The 24489-nt window shown below is 46.6% G+C and overlaps 1 protein-coding gene across 2 annotated transcripts in view; it reads right to left on the bottom strand.

Annotated features, from left to right (window-relative positions):
* spata20 (spermatogenesis associated 20) overlaps positions 1 to 24489 on the bottom strand; it is a 478863-nt gene that overhangs the window by 182406 nt on the left and 271968 nt on the right. For both annotated transcript variants that reach the window (XM_070857501.1, XM_070857500.1), the window contains exon 15: positions 22225 to 22305. In XM_070857501.1, the coding sequence (XP_070713602.1) occupies positions 22225 to 22305 (81 nt within the window). The remainder of the gene's footprint in view (positions 1 to 22224; positions 22306 to 24489) is intronic.

Genomic DNA, 24489 nt, shown 5'->3' with positions numbered 1-24489 from the left:
TTTCTCCCTCTCCCCAAGGTCGACACCCTAGACCACACCCAGGTCTGCGTATGCGCAATAGGCTTGCTTAGCTAGGCATTCAAATGAGGACATTTGGGGCAACGAAGTCTAATGCAATTCTTTCATTTTAGATTTTTTAGATCAATGTACCACCCCACCACCGACTGACCGTCTCCTCACCGGGCTCGTGAGTCGGCCGGCAGAATCGCTCCCTCGCTCGGACACAGGGGCTCGGCAACCCCCTCGCCCCCACCCCCACCCCCACCCTGGACTTCTTTTGATGTTGCTGCATAGTGTAAGGGTTCTCATCCCTTCAGTTTGGCTTCCACAGTTCCCCCCTGCCCCGGGCTTCTTTTCAAGCCGAGCCCTGAGCCCGTGTACGGGCGAGGGACCAATTCTGCCGGCCGACCCTTGAGCCCGGTTTGGAGACGTTCGGTGATGGTGTGGCACTTTGAAAAAAATCCAAAATTTAAAAAATTGCATTAGACTTCCTGTTTCTGTATTTTAAGTTTGAAAAAATTAAGCTTCATAATGCATATTTAATGTGTTCTTGACTCTCTCCAAAACCTTGCATAAAAACAATGGCATTTTCTGTGTCGATTTTTTAATGTGCACTGGTTTTTCTTAAGTGCCCAGAAGGTTTTTGTGAGTGGTCACATACGCCGTTCTAGGAAAATGCAAGTTGGCCAAACTTGGATAAATGTATAAAACTGGCGCATCAGGTTATGTCCATGACGCAAAAAAAAACTAACCTAAAAAAATTGTAACTGAGTTACGCTGGCGCACAATCTTTGGGGAACCTTGGATATTTTAATTTATGCCAAAAAAACAGCGCAGATAACTGGAGAAAATTGAGCCCCTCATCTATTTTGATAGTGAAAGAAAGATCAAGCTTTCGGAGTAAGCCATTATCCCCTCGAGCCTGTTCTGCCATTCAATTCGACCATGGCTGACCTATACCTCAACTCCATTTACGTGCCTTTGCCTTTATACCTTCACCTGACAAAAATTCTCTCAAACTCAGTCTTGAAAGCTCCAATTATCCCCCAGCACCCACAGCCTTTTGAGGGGGAGAATTCCAGATTTCCACTGTCAAAAAGTGCTTCCTGAATTCACTCCTGAATAACCTAGCTCTAATCTTATTATATTCCCTTATTCTTGATTCACCCAACGGAGAAAATAGTTTATCTGTACTGAACCAATCAAATCCTATTAATATTTTAAGGGGCCACAATTGCCCTCCGCCCCGCTTGGGGCGGATAATTTGAAATATGTGATGAATTACCGCCTGAAGCGATTAGGTGGAGAACAGAGGGAAATTGCCCTTTAAAATTTCTTTAAAAAAATTATCAGGGCAGTTTTTGGGGCGGGAGCGGGGCGGAAGGTGGGCGGTGTCATCAGCTGACACATATCAATGTCCCTCTCCTTCACTTAAAGGGAGGAGGGCTTCGGCTGGGCCAGTGACCCGGTACCCAAGAGGCCGTCATTGTCGGGTGACAATGGAAATAAAATGGCGGCCGCGGCAGACCGCCTAGCCGCCGGGAGAAGCTGTCAGGGGCACTGACCGGCGGCGGCTCCCCTCCCATTTCTGCCCCCCCCCCGTCCCGGGGGCAATTCCGCATGGGTCGGACCATCCACCTGCCCCCCGGTCGGAAAGGACTTACAGGCAGTAATGTGCCTTAAGGAAGGGGGAAATTTAGGCCCCTAAGGCTTCTAAGCCTCTTCTGCAGAGATATGTGATGTCTTCGGCTACAAAAAAAATGAATGCCAACCGGCTGCACCTGCCCTGTTGATAGATATCAAGATCTGAGTGCGTATAATTGTTCCAGGTCTCTTGCGCATCTTCGATTTTAATCGCTCTACCATTGTTGGCTGTGTCTTCAGCTGCCCAGACCCTAAAGCTTTGGAATTCCCTCCATAATTACTCTCTCCTCCTTTAAGACAATCCTGTGAAGCGTCTTGGGATATGTTACTCCGTTAAAGGCACTATACAAATGCAAGTTGTTGTTGTATATAGAGACCAGTGGTCTTCCAGGTCTCTGAATCCCCCTTTCTCTTGTAACCCTATCCCTGGTATAGGTGACTCTCTATTTGTTTACGCCACTTCCATGCAATAATAATTTGGAGCAGAGTATTAATGCACATTATTATTTCCTGTGACAGACCTTAAAACAGGATTATATTCATTGCTATGGCGATGGAAATCATCTCATTTTGACAGGAAAATGTCAGATCCTGCTACGCCAATGAAAGCAGCACCAAGTGCTGATGAACAGCCATGGGCTGCGGCTCTACCAGATCTGGTAACAAATCGAAGGCCCCTTTCTGGATCACGGTGCATCAGGCGCACAGACAGAGCCAACATTCTATCTGACAAAGCGCGTTGAGAACGCAGCTGTGGTGTAGACATTAGCATCGCTGCTACACCCTGACAGCTCGCTGACTTTAATGAAGACAAAGCAGGATGATTGATGATAAGCGGAGGATATGGCTCACTGGGGACGCACAGATATCTCAGACTGATCTGAGCCGGGGACGCACAGATATCTCAGTGATAGAAATATGGAAACATAGAAAATAGGTGCAGGAGTAGGCCATTCAGCCCTTCGACCCTGCACCGCCATTCAATAAGATCATGTCTGATCATTCCCTCAGTACCCCTTTCCCGCTTTCTCTCCATACCCCTTGACTCCCTTAGCCATAAGGGCCATATCTAACTCCCTCTTGAAAATATCCAATGAACTGGCATCAACAACTCTCTGCGGCAGGGAATTCCACAGGTTAACAACTCTCTGAGTGAAGAAGTTTCTCCTCATCTCAGTCCTAAATGGCTTACCTCTTAACCTAAGACTATGTCCCCTGGTTCTGGACTTCCCCAACATCGGGAACATTCTTCCCGCATCTAACCTGTCCAGTCCCGTCATAATCTTATACGTTTCTATGAGAGCCCCTCTCATCCTTCTAAACTCCAGTGAATAAAGGCCCAGTTGATCCAGTCTCTCCTCATATGACAGTCCTGCCATCCCTGGAATCAGTCTGGTGAACCTTTGCTGCACTCCCTCAATAGCAAGAACGTCCTTCCTCAGATTAGGAGACCAAAACTGAACACAATATTCCAAGTGAGGCCTCACAGACCTCCCTGCTTCTATACTCAAATCCCCTAGCTGTGAAGGTCAACATACCATTTGCCTTCTTCACCGCCTGCTGTACCTGCATGCCAACTTTCAATGATTGATGAACCATGACACCCAGGTCTCGTTGCACTTCCCCTTTTCCTAATCTGCCGCCATTCAGATAATATTCTGCCTTTGTGTTTTTGCCCCCAAAATGGATAACCTCACATTTATCCACATTATACTGTATCTGCCATGCATTTGCCCACTCACCGAGCCTGTCCAAGTCACCCTGCAGCCTCTTAGCGTCCTCCTCACAGCTCACATGACCACCCAGTTTAGTGTCATCTGCAAACTTAGAGATATTACACTCAATTCCTTCAGCTAAATCATTAATGTATATTGTAAAGAGCTGGGGTCCCAGCACTGAGCCCTGCGGCACTCCACTAGTCACTGCTTGCCATTCTGAAAAGGACCCGTTTATCCTGACTCTCTGCTTCCTATCTGCCAACCAGTTCTCTATCCACGTCAGTACATTACCCCCGATACCATGTACTTTGATTTTGCACACCAATCTCTTGTGCGGGACCTTGTCAAAAGCCTTTTGAAAGTTCAAATACACGACATCCACTGGTTCTCCCTTGTCCACTCTGCTAGTTACATCCTCAAAAAATTCCAGAAGATTTGTCAAGCATGATTTCCCTTTCATAAATCCATGCTGGCTTGGACCGATCCTGTCACCGCTTTCCAAATGCGCTGCTATTTCATCCTCAATGATTGATTCCAACATTTTCCCCACGACTGATGTCAGGCTAACTGGTCTATAATTACCCGTTTTCTCTCTCCCTCCCTTTTTAAAAAGTGGTGTTACATTAGCTACCCTCCAGTCCATAGGAACTGATCCAGAATCAATAGACTGTTGGAAAATGATCACCAATGCATCCACTATTTCTAGGGCCACTTCCTTAAGTACTCTGGAATGCAGACGATCAGGCCCCGGGGATTTATCGGCCTTCAATCCCATCAATTTCCGTAACACAATTTCCCGCCTAATAAGGATATCCTTCAGTTCCTCACTAGACCCACTGTCCCCTAGTACATTCGGAAGGTTATTTGTGTCTTCCTTCGTGAAGACCGAACCAAAGTATTTGTTCAATTGGTCTGCCATTTCTTTGTTCCCCATTATAAATTCAACTGAATCTGACTGCAAGGGATCTATGTTTGTCTTCACTAATCTTTTTCTCTTCACATATTTATAGAAGTTTTTGCAGTCAGTTTTTATGTTCCCCGCAAGCTTCCTCTAGTACTCTATTTTTCCCCTCTTAATTAAACCCTTAGATCTGAGCTGGGGAAGCAGAGATATCACAGAGTGATGGAGAGGACTGATACCAGAGATCTGGGAGCTGTTCACGCCCACCCCGTGTGGGGGACGGGGGTGAGTGGCTTACGAGCATAAATGAGACACTGACCACAGAATCGGGAAGGCATCAAAAAACACTCCATTCTTCTCTCGAGTTCAGTACTAATTTTGTGAGGCTCTACTCCCGTCTGATAAGAAGATAAGAAGTTAAACCGAGGATCCATCTGCTCTCTCAGGTGGAGGTAAGAGCTCCCATGACCCTATTTCGAAGACGAGCAGGGGAGTTATCCTCGGTGCCCTGGGCAATATTTATCCCTCAATCAATATCACTAAACCAGATTATCTGGTCATTATCTAATTGCTGTTTGTGGGAGCTTGCTGCCAACAAATTGGCTGCCGCTTTTCCCCACATTACAACATTGACTATACTTCAAAAGTATTTTAGTGGCTGTGAAGCACATTGGGACGTCCTGAAGTCATTTTCAGTGCCACCACATAGAAGAATATAGAACGTTAAGGGGTGATTTGATTGAGGTTTTTAGGATTTTGAAAGGAATTGATAAGGTAGTTAAGAGAGAAACTTTTTCTGCTGTTGGGGAGTCTTGGACAAAGGGACATAACCTTAAAGTCAGAGCCCGGTCATTCAGGAGAGAAGCTAGGAAACACTTCTTCACGCATAGGATGGTAGAAGCGCGGAACACTCCCCCACAAAAAGCAGTAGATGCGAGCTCAATTAATAATTGATTCATAGATTTTTCTTGGGCAAGGATATTAAGGGATATGAAGCCAAGGAGTTAGAATAAAGATCAGCCATGATCTGGTTGAATGGTGGGACAGGTTCGAGGGGCTGAATTACCTATTCCTGTTCCTATGTTCCTAAGGAGGCAATTCGAACCATTGTGCCTGTGCCAGCTCTTTAAAAGAGTTAGTCCCACTCCCCTGCTCCTTTCCCATAGGCCTGCAAGTTTTTCCTTCTCAAGTATATATCCAATTCCATTTTGAAAGTTACTATTGAATATGTACCTACCATCTTTTCAGACAGTGTATTCCAGATCATAACACAATGCGTTAAAAAAAATAGTCTCATATCCCTTCTGATTCTCTGGACAATTATCTTCAATCTGTACCGTGTTTAGCGACCTTCCTGTCAGTGGAAACAGTTTCCCCTTATTTACTCTACCAAAACCCTTCATAATTTTGAACACCTCCATTAAAATTTCCCCTTAACCTTCTCTGCTCTAAGGAGCACAGTACCAGTTTCTCTCATCTCTCCACATAACTGAAATCCCGCATCCCTGGAACCTTTCTAGTAGATCTTCTCTGCAACCTCTCCAAGTTGAGTCTTGATTTCCACAGTGAAGATGCAGAGAGGATATGTGGAACAGAGTGTGCATGTGTGTGTTTTTAAGTGATGATTGAGTGTTTGGTTGACTTTTTGTCTATTTTGAATGTAAACCATAAGGTACTACAGTAGAAAAGATGTAAGTCACCAGAATATTTTGAAGAGGTAACAAGGAGGGTCGATGAGGGTAGCGCGTTTGATGTAGTCTACATGGATTTTAGCAAGGCTTTTGACAAGGTCCCAAATTGCAGACTGGTCAGAAAAGTAAAAGCCCATGGGATCCGAGGGAAAGTGTCTAGTTGGATCCAAAATTGACTCAATGACAGGAAGCAAAGTGTAATGGTCAACGGGTGTTTTTGTGACTAGAAGGCTGCTTCCAGTGGGGTTCCACAGGGTTTAGTATTAGGTCCCTTGCTTTTTGTGGTATACATCAATAATCTAGACTTGAACGACTGGAGACCTGCTCTACTGTGGCCCTTGCCACTGGATAAAGGCCTAGCTCTGTCAAGCCCGTGTGGTGGCTGATGTGCAACGGTCACCACACATTAAAAAAATCCACGCACAGGCATCTTCCAACCCCTCAATTGGAGTTCAGGACTGGAACATCGGGTCATTCATTGAAACATCCGTGAACTCTTGTGGAAGCAAGTCATCCTTGTTCAAGGGACCGCCTATGATGATGAGCCTTGAACATAGGGGATATGATTAAGAAGTTGCAGATGATACAAAAATTGGCCATGTGGTTGATAGTGAGGAAGCTGTAGACTGCTCAGATGGGCAGAAAAGTGGCAAATGGAAATCAATCCAGAGAAGTGTGAGGTAATGCATTTGGGGAGGGCTAACAAGTCAAGGGAATACACAATAAAGGGTAGGATACTGAGAAGCAGAGAGGAACAGAGGGACCTTGGAGTGCATGTCCACAGATCCCTGAAGGTAGCAGGCCAGGTAGATACGGTGGTTAAGAGGGGATATGGGATAGTTGCCTTTATTAGCCCAAGCATAGAATGTAAGAGCAGAGAGGGTATGCTTGAACTGTATAAAACACTAGTTAGGCCAAAGCTAGAGTACTGCCTGCAGCTCTGGTCACTAGTGGTGCAATCACATTTACAAGGATGTTGCCAGGACTGGAGAATTTTAGCTATGAGGAAAGATTGGATAGGCTGTGTTTGTTTTCTTGGAACCGAGGAGGCCGAGAGGAGACCTTATTGAGGTGTATAAAATTATGAGGGGCCTAGATAGAGTGGATAGGAAGGATCTATTTCCCTTAGCAGAGGGGTCAATAATTAGACAGCATAGATTTAAAGTAATCGGTAGAAGGATTAGAGGGGAGTTGAGGAGAAATGTTTTCACCCAGAGTGTGTGGGGGTCTGGAACTCACTGCCTGAAAGGGTGGTAGAGGCAGAAACCCTCATCGCATTTAAAAAGTACTTGGATATGCATTTGAAGTGCTGCAACCTACAGGGCTATGGACCAAGAGCTGGAAAGTGGGATTAGACTGGATAGCTGTTTTTCGGCCGGCACAGACACGCTGGGCCAAATGGCATGCTTCTGTGCTGTAAATTTCTATGATTCTATGATCATCTGAGGAGAATTATAGAAAATCATCCAAGCATTTTACTCTGGGAAATATCTGCTGAAACATTTGTACAGTAACAAGTAGTTGGTGGAAAAACAGGGACCCGAGTAACATCAATAAAATAGTGAGAAACAAGAATGAGTGCGATGGAGAGAGGTTGAGGGCAAGGAGGTGCGAGACTTACTGCCTCTCAGCTGACAAGCTTAGTTATGTATCCTGCTCAGGAGTGTGAGAGAGCAGTCAGAAACCTCGCTTGATTTGGGAGAGGTATTCATGGCTTTATAGAAAGTTAAGAGTTGTTGAAGAGAAAAGTGTTTGTCATGAAAGAAAGCCTTAAAGAAACAGTGTCACCATCCAGATTGTTTGAGGTCAAGTTCCTTTAACATCCTTTCTTTTTACCTGTGTTTTATTTTATTATAAACAATGAATGCTGATGATGTTATTGGGGCAGTGGCTTGGAAGAGTATCTTAGTCTGGTTCCCTCATACAGTGGGACTCAGTAAATATGAACACACAACAACAACAACAACAACAACTTATATTTATATGGCGTCGTTAACGTAGTAAAACATCCCAAGACAAAAGAAATAAATTTGATATTGAGCCACACAAGAAGAAATTATGACAGATGACCAAAAGCTTGGTCAAAGAGGTACGTTTTAAAGAGCATCTTAAAGGAAGAGAGGTAGAGAGGCGGAGAGGTTTACGCAGGGAGTTCCTGAGCTTAGGGCCCAGGCAACTGACGGCACGGCCACCGATAGTTGAGCAGTTATAATCAGGGATGTTCAAGAGAGCAGAATTTGAAGAGCACAGATATCTCGTGGGGTTGTGAGGCTGAAACAGATTACAGAGATAGGGAGGGACGAAGCTGTGGAAATACGTGCAGGGAAAGGCCAGCTGGTCCATCAAACCTGCCCCACACTCATGATGCACCGTGAGTGGACACTTCCTACCCCAACCCCTTCTCAGGCATATAATCTCCTGAGAGGGGCAAAACATCCTCCAGAAAAATCTGGGGAAAAACTAGGAGGAAATAATCTGGAAAATTCTTCTCCAACTCCCTCAGGTGATCAAAACCAGTCCAGAAATCACACTGACCATGCTTACGTTAACTGTTAATTCACTTACCTTCTATATGATGTGATCTCTACCTCAGCCGAAAAACAGTCTAGCTCCCTCTGGAAGGCCTGGAGAGAGTCAACATCCACCATCATCATAGGCGGTCCCTCGAACGAGGATAACTTGCTTCCACACCAAAAGAGATGAGTTCATAGAAGTTTCAATGAAGGACCCGATAGTCCAGTCCTGAACTCCAGCAGTGGAAGATGCCTGTGCGTGGATTTTGTTAACGTGTGGTGACCATTGCACACCAGCCAACACACGGGCTTGACAGAGCTAGGTCTTTATCCAGTGGCAAGGGTTAACCAGGAAGACTGGAGACCTGCTCTGCTGCACGGACCTAGTGCGCACACATATCACAGTGCGGGCTGGCCCGTGCCACCCCTGGGCCCTCAGCTCTTCTGGGCCCTGTACCCTTATTTGCCACACCTCCGCTATGAGCTTCTCACTCCTCCGCTGTGCCTGGGCCCTGCTAATGTTCCAGCCCCACCACACCAACCGGCATCGCATTCCAGAGGCTCGCTACTCTCTGGGAAAAGAAAAAAAATCACCCAACACCTAGCCCATTCCTACTTTGCCAATAATTTATTTTGCTGATATGTTGAGGCTGCGCGACGGGCGACAAGCCTCGCCCACCATCCACCGAATCAAGAAATCTTCTGTGATTTCCTGAATGCACAGCTGGCAGGTGAGTGCTCACTCTCAGTGCCAACAACAACAACTTGCATTTATATGGCGCCTTTATCATAGCAAAATGTCCCAGGGTGCTTTACAGGAGGGCAATCAGTCAACAACTGACACTGAGCCACATAAAGAGATATTAGGACAATTGACCAAAAGTTTGGTCAAAGAGATAGGTTTTAAGGTGCAATCTTAATGGAGAGTGATAGCGAGGCAAAGAGGTTGAAGGAGGGAATAGGAGTGGCTTGGGGCCTAGCCAGCTGACGCATGGTCGCCAATGATGGAGCGATGAAAACCAGGGATGTGCAAGAGGGTAGAGCGCAGAGACCTCGGGGAATTGTACTGCTGCAGGTTATAGGGATAGGGAAAAGCGAGGTCATGGAGGGATTTGATCACAAGGATGAGAATTTTGAAATCGAGGCCTGCCTGTATAAAGTAGAATTACTTGTATCTAAGCAACTTACAATTTGAAGGACATGTACCCTGAAGTACAGTTACTGAGGGTATGTGCTCTCTTGTTAAAAGTTATCATTTGATTTTATTAACCTGATTTCCACCTCACCCAGTTCAGTTATTCACTGTTGCCAATTACCTTCCTTCAGCAGTGAGGGAGGGGAGGGGGGGGGGAGAAAACCGGGGCAGTGGGCTCCTCCACAGCTGCTTTCAATGCTGCTCCACGATCTGAACCAAACTGCACTTCCGATTTTGAGGACCGTTGCTGTTTGTCTTCCATCCCCAATGGAGTGAGGGGTTCCTACTTCGCCACGCAGGAGGTGGCTCTTAATGCTTCTTTGAATAGTGCCATGGGATCTTTAATGTTCACCTGAACAGGCAGGCCTCAGTTTAACGTCGCATCCAAAGCACAGCATCTCCAACAACGCAGCAATCTCTTGGTACTGCGCTCAAGTGCCAACCTAGATCATTCGCCCAGATCCCGGAGTGGGGCGGAAACCCACAGCCTCCGGGGCTCAGCGGCACAAGTGAGCTCAATCAACTGAGCCAAGAACAACCAGATAGAGAAACATGAGCTCGAGTCCGACCCTGCTCTGTGCTGTTAGCCGATCTCATTGGGCTGCTTCAAACGGCCTTGCTGTTGCTGGACTACAGAGAAGAACAAGGTCAGCCATGGTTCCCCACTCCTGATCACCAAGCACTGAGCCCCTGCACAGATATGGACAGAGAGTACAAACCAGATTGGGCTCAGCTATGACACCGCCCCATAGTTGAATATCCTGCTGATGTTCGTTGTCCAGCCTTGGTCAAAGAGGTCAGTTTTAAGGAGCAATCTTAAAGGAGAGATAGCGGTTCAGAAAGGTTGAGGGAGAGAATTGGAGCGCTTAGGGCCTAGCCAGTTGACCACTGGAGCAAAGGCTCTCATGGGACAAGCCTTCAGGGAAGGGGTGTAAAGCGGGAACCCAGCAAAACATATGAAACACTAAATCACACCGACTTCTTTCTGGAAGAGATCAGTTTAGAAATAGTAAGAGAGATACATGCTTAAAATAGATCATGAATAACTGCTTCTATATCCAGCAATGTAAAATACTTTTACAATATGGATATTATCAAGAAAGTCCCGGAATGACACCAAAACACTGATAAAACAAACTAAGCAGTTGTTTACGTGCGAATACGAGAGGACATACTTTTATATTACTTTATCTCTGTCAATGTTCACAGATTAATGGCTGTGGCTCAGTGAGTAAATAGGTTGCGCTGATAAATGAGGTGATGTCCTGCTTGCACCTGTACCAGCTTCACTGAGTAATCATTGCTGATGCTTAGTAGAGCAAATATCACCCGGTGACCCAATCACAAGGCTGCGGTTGGATTCGGAGATGGGGAGCGTGCTAAAGTTCCGAAAGAGGAGTGCATCTCTTCTATTTTTGTTTTTTTCCCAATTTTATCCCATCCTCTCTTGAAGGCATTCTGGTGCACGGACTGACTGTCCATACTCCGGTACCTCAGCCACGTGACCACTCTTCATGTGTGAGCCTCGACAAAGCCAGCAGGCTAATATCACAGGGAGTGTCCCAGCCAAGCCCGAATTCCATCCTCACCTGACAGCCCACACACCTTTCAGTTGGGGTCACCGACTGATGTTGTGAAGGCAGGATTCCTGAATTACTTTGAATTACCAGCACAGAAACAGGCCATTCAGCCCAACTGATGTATGCTCCACACAAGCCTCCTCCCACCTTATTACATCTCATCCTATCACATCCTTCCATTCCTTTCTCCCTCATGTATATCAAGCTTCCCCTTAAATGCATCTATGCTACTTGCCTCAACCACTCCATATGGTCGTGAGATCCACATTCTCCCCACATTGATGTTCTGTTCCCTCCCAAGCCCCAGTGGTGCTGAGGCCAATTGTAGTGTTCTCTCGTGACACCCTGATTAAGATCAGCTATCTCAACCCAGGTTTGATCCCGAGTCCTTCCTGACCTGAGTGGCTCACACCATGCAGCGAGGGGCATGTAGCTCGAGTCAGCAGTGCGTCTTCAGATCAATCAGTGCCTTTCGGATGAGACGTTAACCGAGCACTCAAAGGAGTTCTCTTGCTGCCTGGGCCAACATTCCTGCCTCACCCACTGTAATGTATGCACCTGCGAGTATGCTCAGAGATTTGTAGAGCTGTTGCCCAATGGAGTGATCTCTACGTGGGAGTCCTCCCTTTATTTATTGGGGACTTGGCCGAGAGGGTGTTGCATGGGGCAGTCCCATACAATCGGTTTTTAAGTCGGTTCACGGATTCCCAGGCCGCCTGCAATTTCTGCGGTCTGGAGGAGTCCGTGTTCTATATTTATATTGCATGTGCGAGGTTGCAGCCTCTATTCCATTATTTGAAGGGGCTGCTCCTCAAATTCTGGTTGCACTTCAGTCCCCGCTCCTGATCTTTGGGCACCCTGTGCAGAGGGAAGCGGGCAGGTCAGAAAGCCTCCTCATAGGACTGCTCCTGGGCATAGCCAAGGTGGCCATCAACTGGTCCAGGCAGCGGGCGGTCGAGGGGGTCGTTCAGCCCGACTGCCTGCCTCTCTTCCGCAGTTACATCTGAGCCAGGGTGTCCCTGGAGATGGAGCACGCGATATCCACCGGTACGCTCGCGGCATTCCGCAAGAGGTGGCCGCCGGAGGGTCTGGAGTGCATCATCACCCCCGGCAACCAAATTTTAATTTGATTTAAGTTGACTGTCTAAAGTTTAATTTGTTTAAGTTTGTCGGTTTTAGTGCCCCCCTTTAATCAGGGGGCACTTGATTATTGTATACCTTAAAATAGCTGTAGAGTTGTTGAGTTGGGAGTGGCTTATCTAGGCACGTGATGTTCGCAAGACTCAATCGGGGAGAAATTCTGAGGAGGACTTCCCATGGGCAAATCAATAAAGAATAGAAATAAAATGCGCACTTACCTGAAGCTGCTGCGCCCACTTGAACTCCCGATCCACAGGCCTCCGCTCCCTGCGACGCGCAGCGCGAGCACCTCGGGACGTTCGCAGGAGTCACGTGTGCCTGGACACCCAATCACAGGTAAGTATTTTTTCATTCATTAACGCTTATTACAATGAATGAGAAAAACCCCAAAACACTCAAAAAATATGTAAAACATTTTAAAAAACACCTCACTCAATAAAACAATAGAAATTAAAAATTGCCGAAAAATGTGTTTTCAAATTTTTATTTTAATCATGTTTTTTCTATGTTTTTAAACTCCAACGCCTGTAAAAGTTGGCGATGCTCCAGCTTGACAGATCGGAAAAGCCGGTTTTCAGCGCATGCACATTGTGTGCTGAAAACCAGCTTTTCCGATGCCTTTGCGGGTCCATAGAAACTTCATACGGGCCCGGGACGTCAGAAATTCTGCCCCAATAAAACCCCAGCCAGTTGGGTTCGGGGGATCCACGATGAGGCAGGTGGTTATGAGCTTGATGGATGAACTGGTAATGTGTAGTGTGATTGCTAATAAACCAAATAGTTCTTAGTTGCAATGTGTTGCTATGAATTCTTAAGCAAAGAGCCCAGGAAGCAAATACATTACACCCACCATCACCATGAAACAGATATCCTGGTTGTTCATTTGCTGTTTGGAGCACAACATTGTGCACAAAACTGTCTGCCACATTTGCCCACACGGCAACAGTGATTACATTTCAAAAAGTAGCTAATTGGCTGTGACACGCTTTGAGATGTCCTGCGGATGTGCAGATTCACCAGAATGATACTGGGGGTTCAAGGGTAAAATCGTGAGGGTAGGCTGCATAAGGTTGGCTTGTATTCTCATGGGTATAGAAGACTGAGGGGAGATCTAACCAAAGGGGATGAAATTGCCCCGCGCCCGGTTTGGGGCGCATAATTTGAATTAAATAAAAGTTTATGGAAGATGATGAGTGGTGGGATGTTGGAGGCGCTCTGCAGCCTCGGTGCTAAGCCTGCCCCTTTAAGAGCGGACGGGGCGCCCCAGGCACCACAGCTTTGCAACCTGCAAAGCAGTCAGTGGCATCGCCTTGCGCCAAACTCGCTCCCGCAGGGGCAATTTCCCCCACGGGGCTTAAAGGTGTTGGCGCGGGGCAATAAGGGGTTGGTGCTCCCGGCGATTATGTCATTGCCGTGCGCACCGCCACCCGGGGCGAAAACTAAGGGGCTCGGCGCAAAGCTGTTTTCGCCACTGCGATACCCGGGGGCAATTCCGGGCGGGTCATTTCGGCCGCTTGCCCCCGGGCAAGAAGTCCTTCTCGCCCTAACGGGCCTTTCGGAAAGGGGCAATTTCGGCCCCAAAGTGTTTAAAATTATAAAAGGATTCAATAGGGTAGATAGAATCTATTTCCTCTGGTGGGGGGGCGGGGGGGGGGGGGGGGGGGGGGGGGAGTCCAGAACAAGGGGGCATAATCTTAAATTTAGAACAAGGCCATTCAGGTGAAATCAGGAAGCACCTCTTCACACAAAGGGTACTGGAAATCTGGAACTCCCCCTCCCCCCCCCCAAAAGAATGGGAGATTTCAAGATTGAGATCGATAGATTTTTGATGGGTAGGGGTATCAAGGGATATGGAGCAAAGACAGGAGTTGAGGTACAGATCAGCCATGATCTGATTGAAACATAGAAAATAGAATACAAGCCAACCTTATGCAGCCTACCCTCGCGATTTTACCCTTGAACCCCCAGTATCATTCTGGTGAATCTGCACATCCGCAGGACATCTCAAAGCGTGTCACAGCCAATTAGCTACTTTTTGAAATGTAATCACTGTTGCCGTGTGGGCAAATGTGGCAGACAGTTTTGTGCACAATGTTGTGCTCCAAACAGCAAATGAACAACCAGGATATCTGTTTCATGGTGATGGTGGGTGTAATGTATTGGGTATAGAAGGCCCTTCGAGCCTGCACTGCCATTCAATATGATCATGGCTGATCCTCTATCTCAACACCATATTCCCGCTTTTCCCCCATACCCCTTGATGCCTTTTGTTTCTAGAAATCCATCTATCTCCTTCTTAAATATGTTCAGTGACTTGGCCTCTATAGCCTGCTGTGGTAGAGAATTTCACAGATTCACCACCCTCTGAGTGAAAATATTTCTCCTCATCTCAGTCCTAAATTTCCTACCCCATATCCTGAGACTGTGACTCCTTGTTCTAGACTTTCCAGCCAGGGGAAACATCCTCCCTGCATCCAGTCTATCCAACCCAGTCAGAATTTTATACGTTTCGATGAGATCCCCTCTCATTCTTCTAAACTCTAGTGAATACAGGCAGAAGGCTCGAGGGGATAATTGCCGACTCCTATCGTTCGTTCTTTCTTTCCCTATAAAAAAAGACTAGAAACATCAACAACTTTCTCACAAATGCAACCTTTTGTCTGGTATGCTGAAGCAATCCAGCTATAAGAGACTATTTTTCCCACCAGCGGGACTAACCCAGACTGCACGAAGTCCCTGGTTAGCAGTAAACCTACTTGAAATCCTTCTGACATTTATGACCAGTTCACATTACAACAGGAGAAGAAAGTATACTTGTTGTTTAGTCAAGCAGAACCAGGAATTTTTCAACATATGCAAAATAAATTCCTGAAACTAGCCCTTGAACGCGGCATTCAGATATACTGACAGAAAATAGCAATTAAATGGAGCCCACCAAACGCAGAAATAAATAGGCAGATTTTAGTTGCTGCAGCAATGTTCATTTTGAGTTATTTTATTTATACTAATGCAGCTCACAGATGCATTATTGCTGGAGTTTGTCAGTGTAAAAATTAGATCAAAAATGAGGCTCAGCGAGTTCTTTCAATGAGCAACAGCTCAGAAACATCTCGGCTTCTGTCTCCCTTCTATGCTGAGGGAGCTGATCTCATTCTGGGTGGTGCCAGAGAAGCTCCAATTGCCCTCAGTACCTCTGAGGGTAGAAATGGGGACACTCCTGTTCAGCAACGCCCGGCTGGACCTGTGCATGTGCGAGAGTAGAGGTGAGGCCAGGATGTGGCTTGGCTGTAATGTCCCCAGTGGTTGAATAGCCACAGAAAATCATCGTCTGGGTCCTGGATTGTGAGTGAGGTTTGTTTTTTTATTAAAAGCATTTGCAATCTGTTTCCATAATAAATCATCATGTTCAGGTGTCTGACACGGGGGAGGCCTATAACAATTACCCAGAATTAGTCGCTGCCCGTGAACTTGGTCCACTTGAACCCAGAGAGCCTCAGCTGTACTTGAAGAAGCAGTATCCAATCTTTCCCTAGCTGTTAAATTCTCACTGTTTCTGAGGGTACCTGATACATATGGACCAAGAGCCCGAGCTAGGAGTCAGCAGGGGCAAAATTCTGCTGCTGTGAGCCTGCCATTAGCGCCTCCAGGGGCGCTAACGGAGCACGAAAATGTTTTCACCTGGAGCAGGGGGGTCCCCGCAAAATTGCGCGGGAGTTAGAGGAGGCGCGAAACTGGTAGCGCCCCGCTCCCAGTGGTAGCACCCCAGGCCGCTGTGCCTCTGGCGATGACGTGATCGCCGTGCACAGTGACCCCTTTTCGCCCTGCAGCAGAAGTTAGGCAACGCCCTGTGAAGTTGCCACAGGCGATGTCAGCGCCAGACTCATGGGTCACGAACCGGGCCGCACTTGGCTCGCGGGACGAAACTGAAAGGGGAGGTACACGCCGCCATTTTATTTTTGCCGACTTACCAGTCGGGCCATTCTCTGCCGATTTTGTGGGATTTGTGCCGTGATCGTGCAGCATGGCACTCCGTTTTGGTGCCGGGCTACAGCCACAGCACCCTGCATCCCCGGTGGCTGAGTGGAGGCCCGTCAATAGCCGTGCAGAGCTTGCAGCGTCCCTCCCCTCTAACGGAAGCGGAGGGCCTGTGGAACGCTTCGGCGCTACACGGGGAGGCTGTGTAGTTCCGACGTTCATTCGGGTAGCGACCCCGAGAGGAAGTGGAGCGTGCGACATTGCACTCCACTTTCTGTCGGGGCAGTATGCCCAATTTCGTTTCCGGGGCGGGACCTCTGCGCCAGGCACAGAATGTCCGGCCTCGTAAAGGTTTCCGCCCCTAACCGGGGCAATAGGGATTTTTTGGCCCCAGCATCTTTAAAAGTGGTGAAAAGTGACAAGGGCAGAATCAATAAAGTGTCAGCTACTTGTAAACAGAGCAGACAAACAAATGTTACCAGCTCCCTGTAACTATGGTAACTCCGTCAGTCCTGCATAATGGGATGGTGAAACAAGCACCTCATGTTATGTCGCCATGCAGTGAGATGTTGCACAGAATGGATCACTAAATAGCAGCAACAGGGGGGTGGAACAGGAACTTCACCAGCTTCTCCGGTTTAATTTCCGACCTGATCGACAGGCTTTCAGGTCTCCCATCCTCTTTGAGTTGCCTCCCAGCGCCTCAGCTAGACCTGTGTTCTTTGTTTCTCTAACGTTGTCCATGCCTCCCCATTTTCTGATCATCTCTGCCACCTGTCACTCTCATATTTTTCTTTTAAACAATTTACAGGTCATTTGACAGATAAATCCTCTCGTAGTTTTTCTTCTCCCCTCCATTTTGCTCTAATCCTATTGAAAACGTCTGTTCACCCTTCGTGTTTCCAGTTCTGATGAAGGGGTGTAACTTGACGCATTTGCTGGTCTGTTCTCTCTCCACAGAAGCTGTCCGACCTGCTGAGTGTTTTGAGTATTTTTCTGTTTTTTTGTCATATTCCTCACATTTGATTTTTTTGTACTTTTTATTTCTGCAAACACAGCAAGACAGTTGTGGTGAAAAAAACAGGAGAGAGGAAACAGAGCAGAATAGGGTACATAGGAAGGTGAGTAGGCCATTCAGCCCCTCGAGCCTGTTCAATAAGATCATGGCTGATCTGCACCTTAACTTTATCTACTCACCTTTGTTCTGTAACAATGAATACCCTTGCCTAACAAAAATCTATCAATCTCAGATTTGAAATTTTCAATTGATCCACCCCCCCCCACCTCAGCTTTTTGGGAGAGCGATGCTCTTTCTCCACTTTGGGCGGTCTTGGGCCAGGGATTCCCAGGTGCCAGTGGGGATGTTGCACTTTATCAAGGAGGCTTTGGGGGTGTCCTTGAAACATTTCCTCTGCCCACCTGGGGCTCGCTTGCTGTGTCGGAGCTCAGAATACAGCGCTTGCTTTGGGAGTCTCGTGTCGGGCATGCGGACGATGTGGCCCGCCCAACGGAGCTGGTCGAGTGTGGTCAGTGCTTCGATGCTGGGGATGTTGGCCTGAGCGAGAACACTGACGTTGGTACGTCTATCCTCCCAGTGGAAGAGCATCCGGGAAGGTGTTGAGCACCTCGAGTCTCGTCGCCGAAAGCATGCAGAAACCAAGCGCAGGCAGCGGAAGGAGCATGCGGCAAACCAGACTCCTCACCCACCCTTTCCTTCAACCTCTGTTTGTCCCACCTGTTACAGAGACTGTAATTCCCGTATTGGACTGTAGTCACCTGAGAACTCACTTATAAAGTGGAAGCAAGTCTTCCTTGATTTCAAGGGACTGCTTATGATGATGATGGGGGACAGAGTTCCAGATTTTCATGACCGTTTGTGTGAACGAGTGCTTCCTGACATCACCCCTGAATAGCCAAGCTCTAATTTTATTATGCCCCCTTGTGCTGGACTCCTCTACCAGAGGAAACAGTTTCTCCCTTTCTGCTCCATCAGCTCCTTTGATTATCGTAAACACCTCAGTTAGATGTACAGTAAGGATATAGTAAAGAGAAATAAAGTAGGATAGGGTAATTATAGAAGTGGTAGGAGGTGAAACAAGTCTGAGCTAGAATGATTTTAACGCCCGGGGAAAAGGTGAAGTGGAGTTTTCAAATGGAAGTGTGGATATTGGGCCGTAAACTGTGGCCTCTCTGGGTGCGTACGATGTGTGCACGCACCCGGCGAGGCCTCGCAAGTTCCGCTTCTTGGCGCAGTGCGCATGCGCCAAGAACCAACATTTGCGATCTGTCAAAATGTCTTTTGAGGGATCGCACACATCCCCGGAAGAAGGACATTCGCGCTATTTGCCCAACTCCTGCCCAGCGAACGTCCTTCAAACTCTTATACCTGGTAAAAGCAGGTGTATAGCCTACTTTTACCAGCATAAGAGTTTTAAAACATTAAAAAAAAATGTATCATTAATTTTTATATTAAATACCCTGTCCATTAAGGTAAGTTTATTTTTAACCCGATTAAAACATTAAAAAAAAATTTTTTTTAAATTATTTTCCAAAACATTTAAACTAATTCAATTTCAATTCATTTTAAATATGAGGTGTTTTTTTATTTATTGTGTTGTGTTTCTGTGTTTTGGGGGTTATTCTCATTTATAGTAGTGGGAGGTGTGTACAAACGAAACTCCCATTATTATCAATGAGAATACTCCATGTTCATCGGTGGCCCAGGCCCACGTGATCCCAGGTTGCACTTACGTTCCTGGGAAGTATGGGCCCACACACTGGGCTGCACATCTAGGTCTTGGACCGTAAGTATACGTTTCTCCGGGACCATCAGGTACTTTCGGAAAAAAAATTTCGGTCGAAGGTGTCCGCCCACAGGAAGTCTCCGACCGCAATTTTCGGGCCATTATAAAGCAGATTACCAACATGCTCCAAAGTAAATGCCCCAATTCTTTCAAACCAACTTCAGGTTCAAAGAAAACAGAAGCTATCCATCCACCAGGCAAAGCCCTTCACTTGTGATGCAATTTGTGGAATTCTTGGAAACATTAGCTTCCAGAAGAACACAGATCCGGCCTGAGGAACCGAGCCATGTTACACCCTTCACCTGACATCGCCATCAGCAAGAAACACATCTGTCGCTATTGGTGGCTGTACTCACATGGACCAACAATGGATTCAATGACAGACAAGCTTTCATCAGCCCTACGGACATGTAATCACACAGGTCACATCCAGTTGACACGCCACTTTATAAACTGACGTGTCCATGAGATATGACGATTCACCTGTGAACGTACATCTGTTTCTGCTGTAAACTGGTGCTCCACAGTGTGCACGCTGCTTTCAGAATACTGAGGGGATTATCCCCTGGCACTGCCACAAGGCAAGCGCATTCTAAAAGGAAGGATTAAAAAATTTCTTAAATTCCCATAACCACTCCCTATCTTTACTGTGAAATCCTGCTCTGATGCTGGGACCCTGCAATAGGTTTGTGCTGCTTCATTTGAGCTTCTAGTGGCCCTGGCGGGGACCATGTGATGCATGCTTTAAAGTGTGGATTCAGAAATACTTCAGAGTGGAGAGTTCAAACAACTCTTTCGAGGCTAGCATACGGCTCATCATAGGAGGCTCCAAGCCTAAATATTATGGGGTGGAAATTCGGTTTGAGACTAATTCGGGCGCTAATGGCGGCAGGGCGGTAAAGTTTGCACTGGGAAATGGTTTGTGTCGGCAGCCACAAAATTCATCAGCTGGGCCCTGAGTGTGGAGCGGAGCGCTAAGGGTGGCATTACACACCTCTCTTGGGACGCTAGGCCGGCTGAGTAACTGAAAATCCCGAGCTAAAGAGCCAGCCTCGGAGTGCCAAATCTCTAAAAAAAAACATTCCCAATACCTTGCTCACCCCACCTAAACATAAATCGCAAAAAGGAAAGCAATCACACTTACCTGGTGTAGTCATTTCTTCCCTCGCCGCAGCCGGAACAGCTCGGACCGCCCGCTTTCCCAGTCCATCCCACTAGGGCACGCTACAGGCCTCGCTGCAATCAAATTTCAGAACGGTGTCGCAACTGGGGGCGTTGCACACCGGCTCGCCTCTCCCGGGCCGTACTGCTCCATGCCGTCGGCACCGGCACACTGAATATGCAATTGCCGCCGTTCGCAGCTCCGACCCCTTTAGCACCCTTGTTTCGACCCTCTCCAGGGGCATTAAGCCACCGAAATTCTACCCCAATGACTAATATCATTTGCTTTCCTGGAGATGTCTAAAGGCTTCAAAACCAATAAACCAGCAAGGATGCTAAATAAGATTCGGGACAAATCTAAAAATTCCTGACAGTCATAACAAGGGAGTCACTGAATACAAGGGATGTCCCAATGGATTGGAAACAAGGATATGGTACCTATTCTCAAGAAAGCTGATAAAACAAACATGGATAACAGCAGACATTGTCTTGCATCATTAACTGACGAAATAATGCAATCCATCATTCGGAACAACTTTTCATTTGGACCAAATCTGAAGAATACAAAGCTAGTAAGTGACAGTCAGCACAGTTTCAGGGGGGACAGATCCTGACTAAACTCCTTGATTTCTTTTTTAAGGAAGTGACATCCCAAGTGGATATTTCAAAGACAAGGTTAAGACTTTGCGTATTCTTGGTAAAACCTGGAGGTGGATACAGAATTGGCAAAAAGAAAGTAGTGGGTCTTAGTTAGGGAAGTGATATTGGGCTGGGGAGATGTGCTGATTGAAATGTCTCAAAATTGGGACCTCTACTGTGGATTAATCTAACTAAATAACCTGGATTCTGAAATGAAAATAAATTGGTCAAATTTGCAAATTATTCCTCAACTGGGGCTGGAGGCAACAAAGTCTAATGAAGCACCCAAGAAATTACAGAAATTCTGCACCCTCTCCAGTGGCATCCTGACTAAAGTGTGGGGCCGAGGCCTAACCATGAGAATACTGAGTAATAAGCTCGAAGTGGGATAGACAGAATGAGGTGAACGTGACAATCACAAGTCCAATCGCTCGTAGTGATGTCGACTAAGGGAGCTTCCGGTGAAGCTAACATTCGGAGAGTTATGTTCTTATCTCACCAATGAAAAGTTAAAAAAATATATATCTGGGGGAATAAACTGAGCTTGGATAAACAGCGACGTGCGTTTCCACGGCAACGCACTTTCTGCAACAAATCTAACAAAGTAAAGGCTATCAATATAAGATAGATACCAAGAAATCAAATAGGGGATTCAGAAGAAAATTATTTACCTGGAGCGTGCTGTGAATGTGGAACTCGCTGCCACAGTGAGTTTTTGAGGCGAATAATCTCGATGTATTTAAGGGGAGGCTAGATATGCATATGGGGGAGAAGGGAATAGAGGGTTATGCTGATAGAGTTTGAAGAGAAAGACGAGAGGAGTCTCGAGTGAAGCATAAACACTGGCACGGACTGGTTGGGCCGAATGACCTCGTTCTGTGCTGTATGTCCTATGTATGCATATGTCTGACATTTGAGAGAGCTTTCTCCTATGTCTAGAAACTGGAGAAAGTCCTCTACACGTACACACACTTGCACTAGGCCGGTTTGGTTTTCACGCATCCCATAGGACACTGATTATTCCTGAACAAGCAAGTGTGACCCTTGCTGGCAAATATGACATTTTAGTATCACTCAACCAGAGTTCAGACTCAAACTTTCAATCATTACTGACAATTATTTCAGCCCTCAGACAGGTAAGGAGAGGTTTTCAGGCAGCTGAGTTCCTTCGCAACAGGCTCTTGTTCCTTTCTGTATTTAGATCCCCAGCCACTGAATCTTAGTCAATTGCCCATTTTCCATAAGCACTCATCCATTTCCTACCTTGTTGTGTACAAAGTGTGTATTAACGCACTGTATCAGTCCCTGTGTGTCAGGTGCTTCGGGCTCCCCGCGGATCACGACCTGCAGCAAGAGAGAAAAAGACATAAATATAAAGAGTGTCAGACCAGACCACTGCAGCGACCTGTCGTCGGTCAATTTTAACCATGTCTCAAGGTCTCAAGGTTTGTCAGTACGGTTCAGATTGAATGCAGGTGTCACTTCAGACTAGAGAAAAGTTTTGATTTCTGCAGCTCTCTCGACCCGTCCACTGCCTCTGTGTCGTCAGGCTGCTTGTCCGACATCCAGTTCTGGATGAGCAAAAACATTTCTCCAATAAAACATTGGGAAAACAGAAGCCATTTTCTTCTGTCCCCACCACAATCACCATTCCCTAGCCACCAACTCCATCTCCGTCCCTGGCTCAGGCTGAACCAGGCTGCTCGCAAGCTCGACGTCCTATTTGACCCCGAGCTGAGCTTCCGACCCCGTACATTCTCCATCTCAAAAATATCACCCGTCTCCACGCTGCCTCAGTCCATCTGCTGCTGAAATCCTCATCCATGCCTTTGTTACTGCCAGTAAGGCCATGCCTTCAGCTATTTAAGTCCCAAGCTCTGAAATTCCCTCCATAAACCTCTTCACATCCCTTTCCTTTAAGATGCTCCTTGAAACCTACCTCTTTGACCAAGCTTTTGGTCATAAGAACATAAGTAATAGGAGCAGGAGTTAGCCATTTGGCCCCTCGAGTCTGCTCCACCATTCAATAAGATCATGGCTGATCTGATCCATTTCCCTGCCCGCTCCCCATAACCCTTATCGCTCAAAGATCTGTCTCTCTCCGCCTTAAATATATTCAATGATCCAGCCTCCACAGGTCTCGGGGGCAGAGAATTCCACAGATTTACAACCCTCAGAAGAAATTCCTCCTCATCTCAGTTTTAAATGGGTGGCCCTTTATTCTAAGACTATGTCCCCTAGTTTTAGTTCCCCCTATGTGGAAATATCCTCTCTGCATCCACCTTGTTGAGCCCCCTCATTATCTTATAAGTTTCAATAAGATCTCACCTCATTCTTCTGAACTCCAATGAATATAGGCCCAACCTACTCAACCTATCATCATGTCAACCCCCTCATCTCCAAAATCAACCTAGTGAACCTTCTCTGAACAGCCTCCAATGCAAGTATATCCTTTCTTAAATAAATTCATCTGTCCTAATGTCTCCTTCTTTGGATCGGTGTCAATTATGTGTGTCTGGTAGCGCTCCTATGAAGCGCCTTGGGACATTTGACTATGTTAAAGGCGCTTTATAAATGCAAGTTGTTGTTGCATCTCACAAAATGACATTATTAATTTGATATAGGATTTCTCAGTGGCTGAATGCACTCCAGTTTAACACTTCCATTGGTCACCCTATTTTCTTGTTTGGAAAAAAAGGAAACATGGTCCATAATGACCAGACAGCCCCATGTCTGGATGCCTGGTCTGGGCTAAGTTACTTCATCCCAACTGGAGCAGGAGTTAGAACTCTACAGTTGGCCCTGAGTTAGGGAGCATGATAATTGTAATGTATTTACTTAAGGATTCATAGTAACACATTGCTATTAAGAACCAGTTGGTTTATTAACAAAGGTTTAACAATCACACTACACATTACCAGTTCATCCACCAGGCTCGCAACCCCCCTGCCTCATCGTGGATCCCCCGAACCCAACTAGGGTTTTATTGAGTCTTGTGAACATCACGTGACTGGCTAAGCCACTCCCAACTCAACAGTTCTACAAATCTGTGAGCATACTCCTGGGTGCATACATTACAATAATCAGGCTGAGTTCCACTCCTGATCTCCCTCTGATGAGTGCAGATGTTGAAGAAGGCATGGATCAAATATAACTGGGCTTGGGTCTGATGTTTGGCCAAAATCTGGCTGACCCTCTCGGTCTATGGTCACACATGAAGTTGAATGAGGTACCAGAGGACAGCTGGTGCTTATGGGACCATATCCCAGTGAGGGACAGGCACCCTCAGGAAAGAAAGAAAAACATTTGCAGTACGGGGAAAGGGCGGGGGAGCGGGACTGGCTGAGGTGCTCTTGCAAAGAGCCGACATGGGCTTGATGGGTCGAATGACCATCTTCTGCCCTGTAACCATTCAATGATTTTAAGGGGGAGGTGACAAAGTCAGGACAAAAAATAAAAGGAATGGTTACAAAAGAACAGGGGGAGGCCAATGGAGGTCTCCCAAAAGCATGCAATACTGGGCTGTGT

The sequence above is a fragment of the Pristiophorus japonicus genome, chromosome 16 (genome assembly GCF_044704955.1).
Source record: "Pristiophorus japonicus isolate sPriJap1 chromosome 16, sPriJap1.hap1, whole genome shotgun sequence".
NCBI classification, from domain to species: domain Eukaryota; kingdom Metazoa; phylum Chordata; class Chondrichthyes; family Pristiophoridae; genus Pristiophorus; species Pristiophorus japonicus.
The sequence above is the reverse complement of the archived record's forward strand: the minus strand, read 5'-3'. Positions and strand labels throughout refer to the sequence as shown.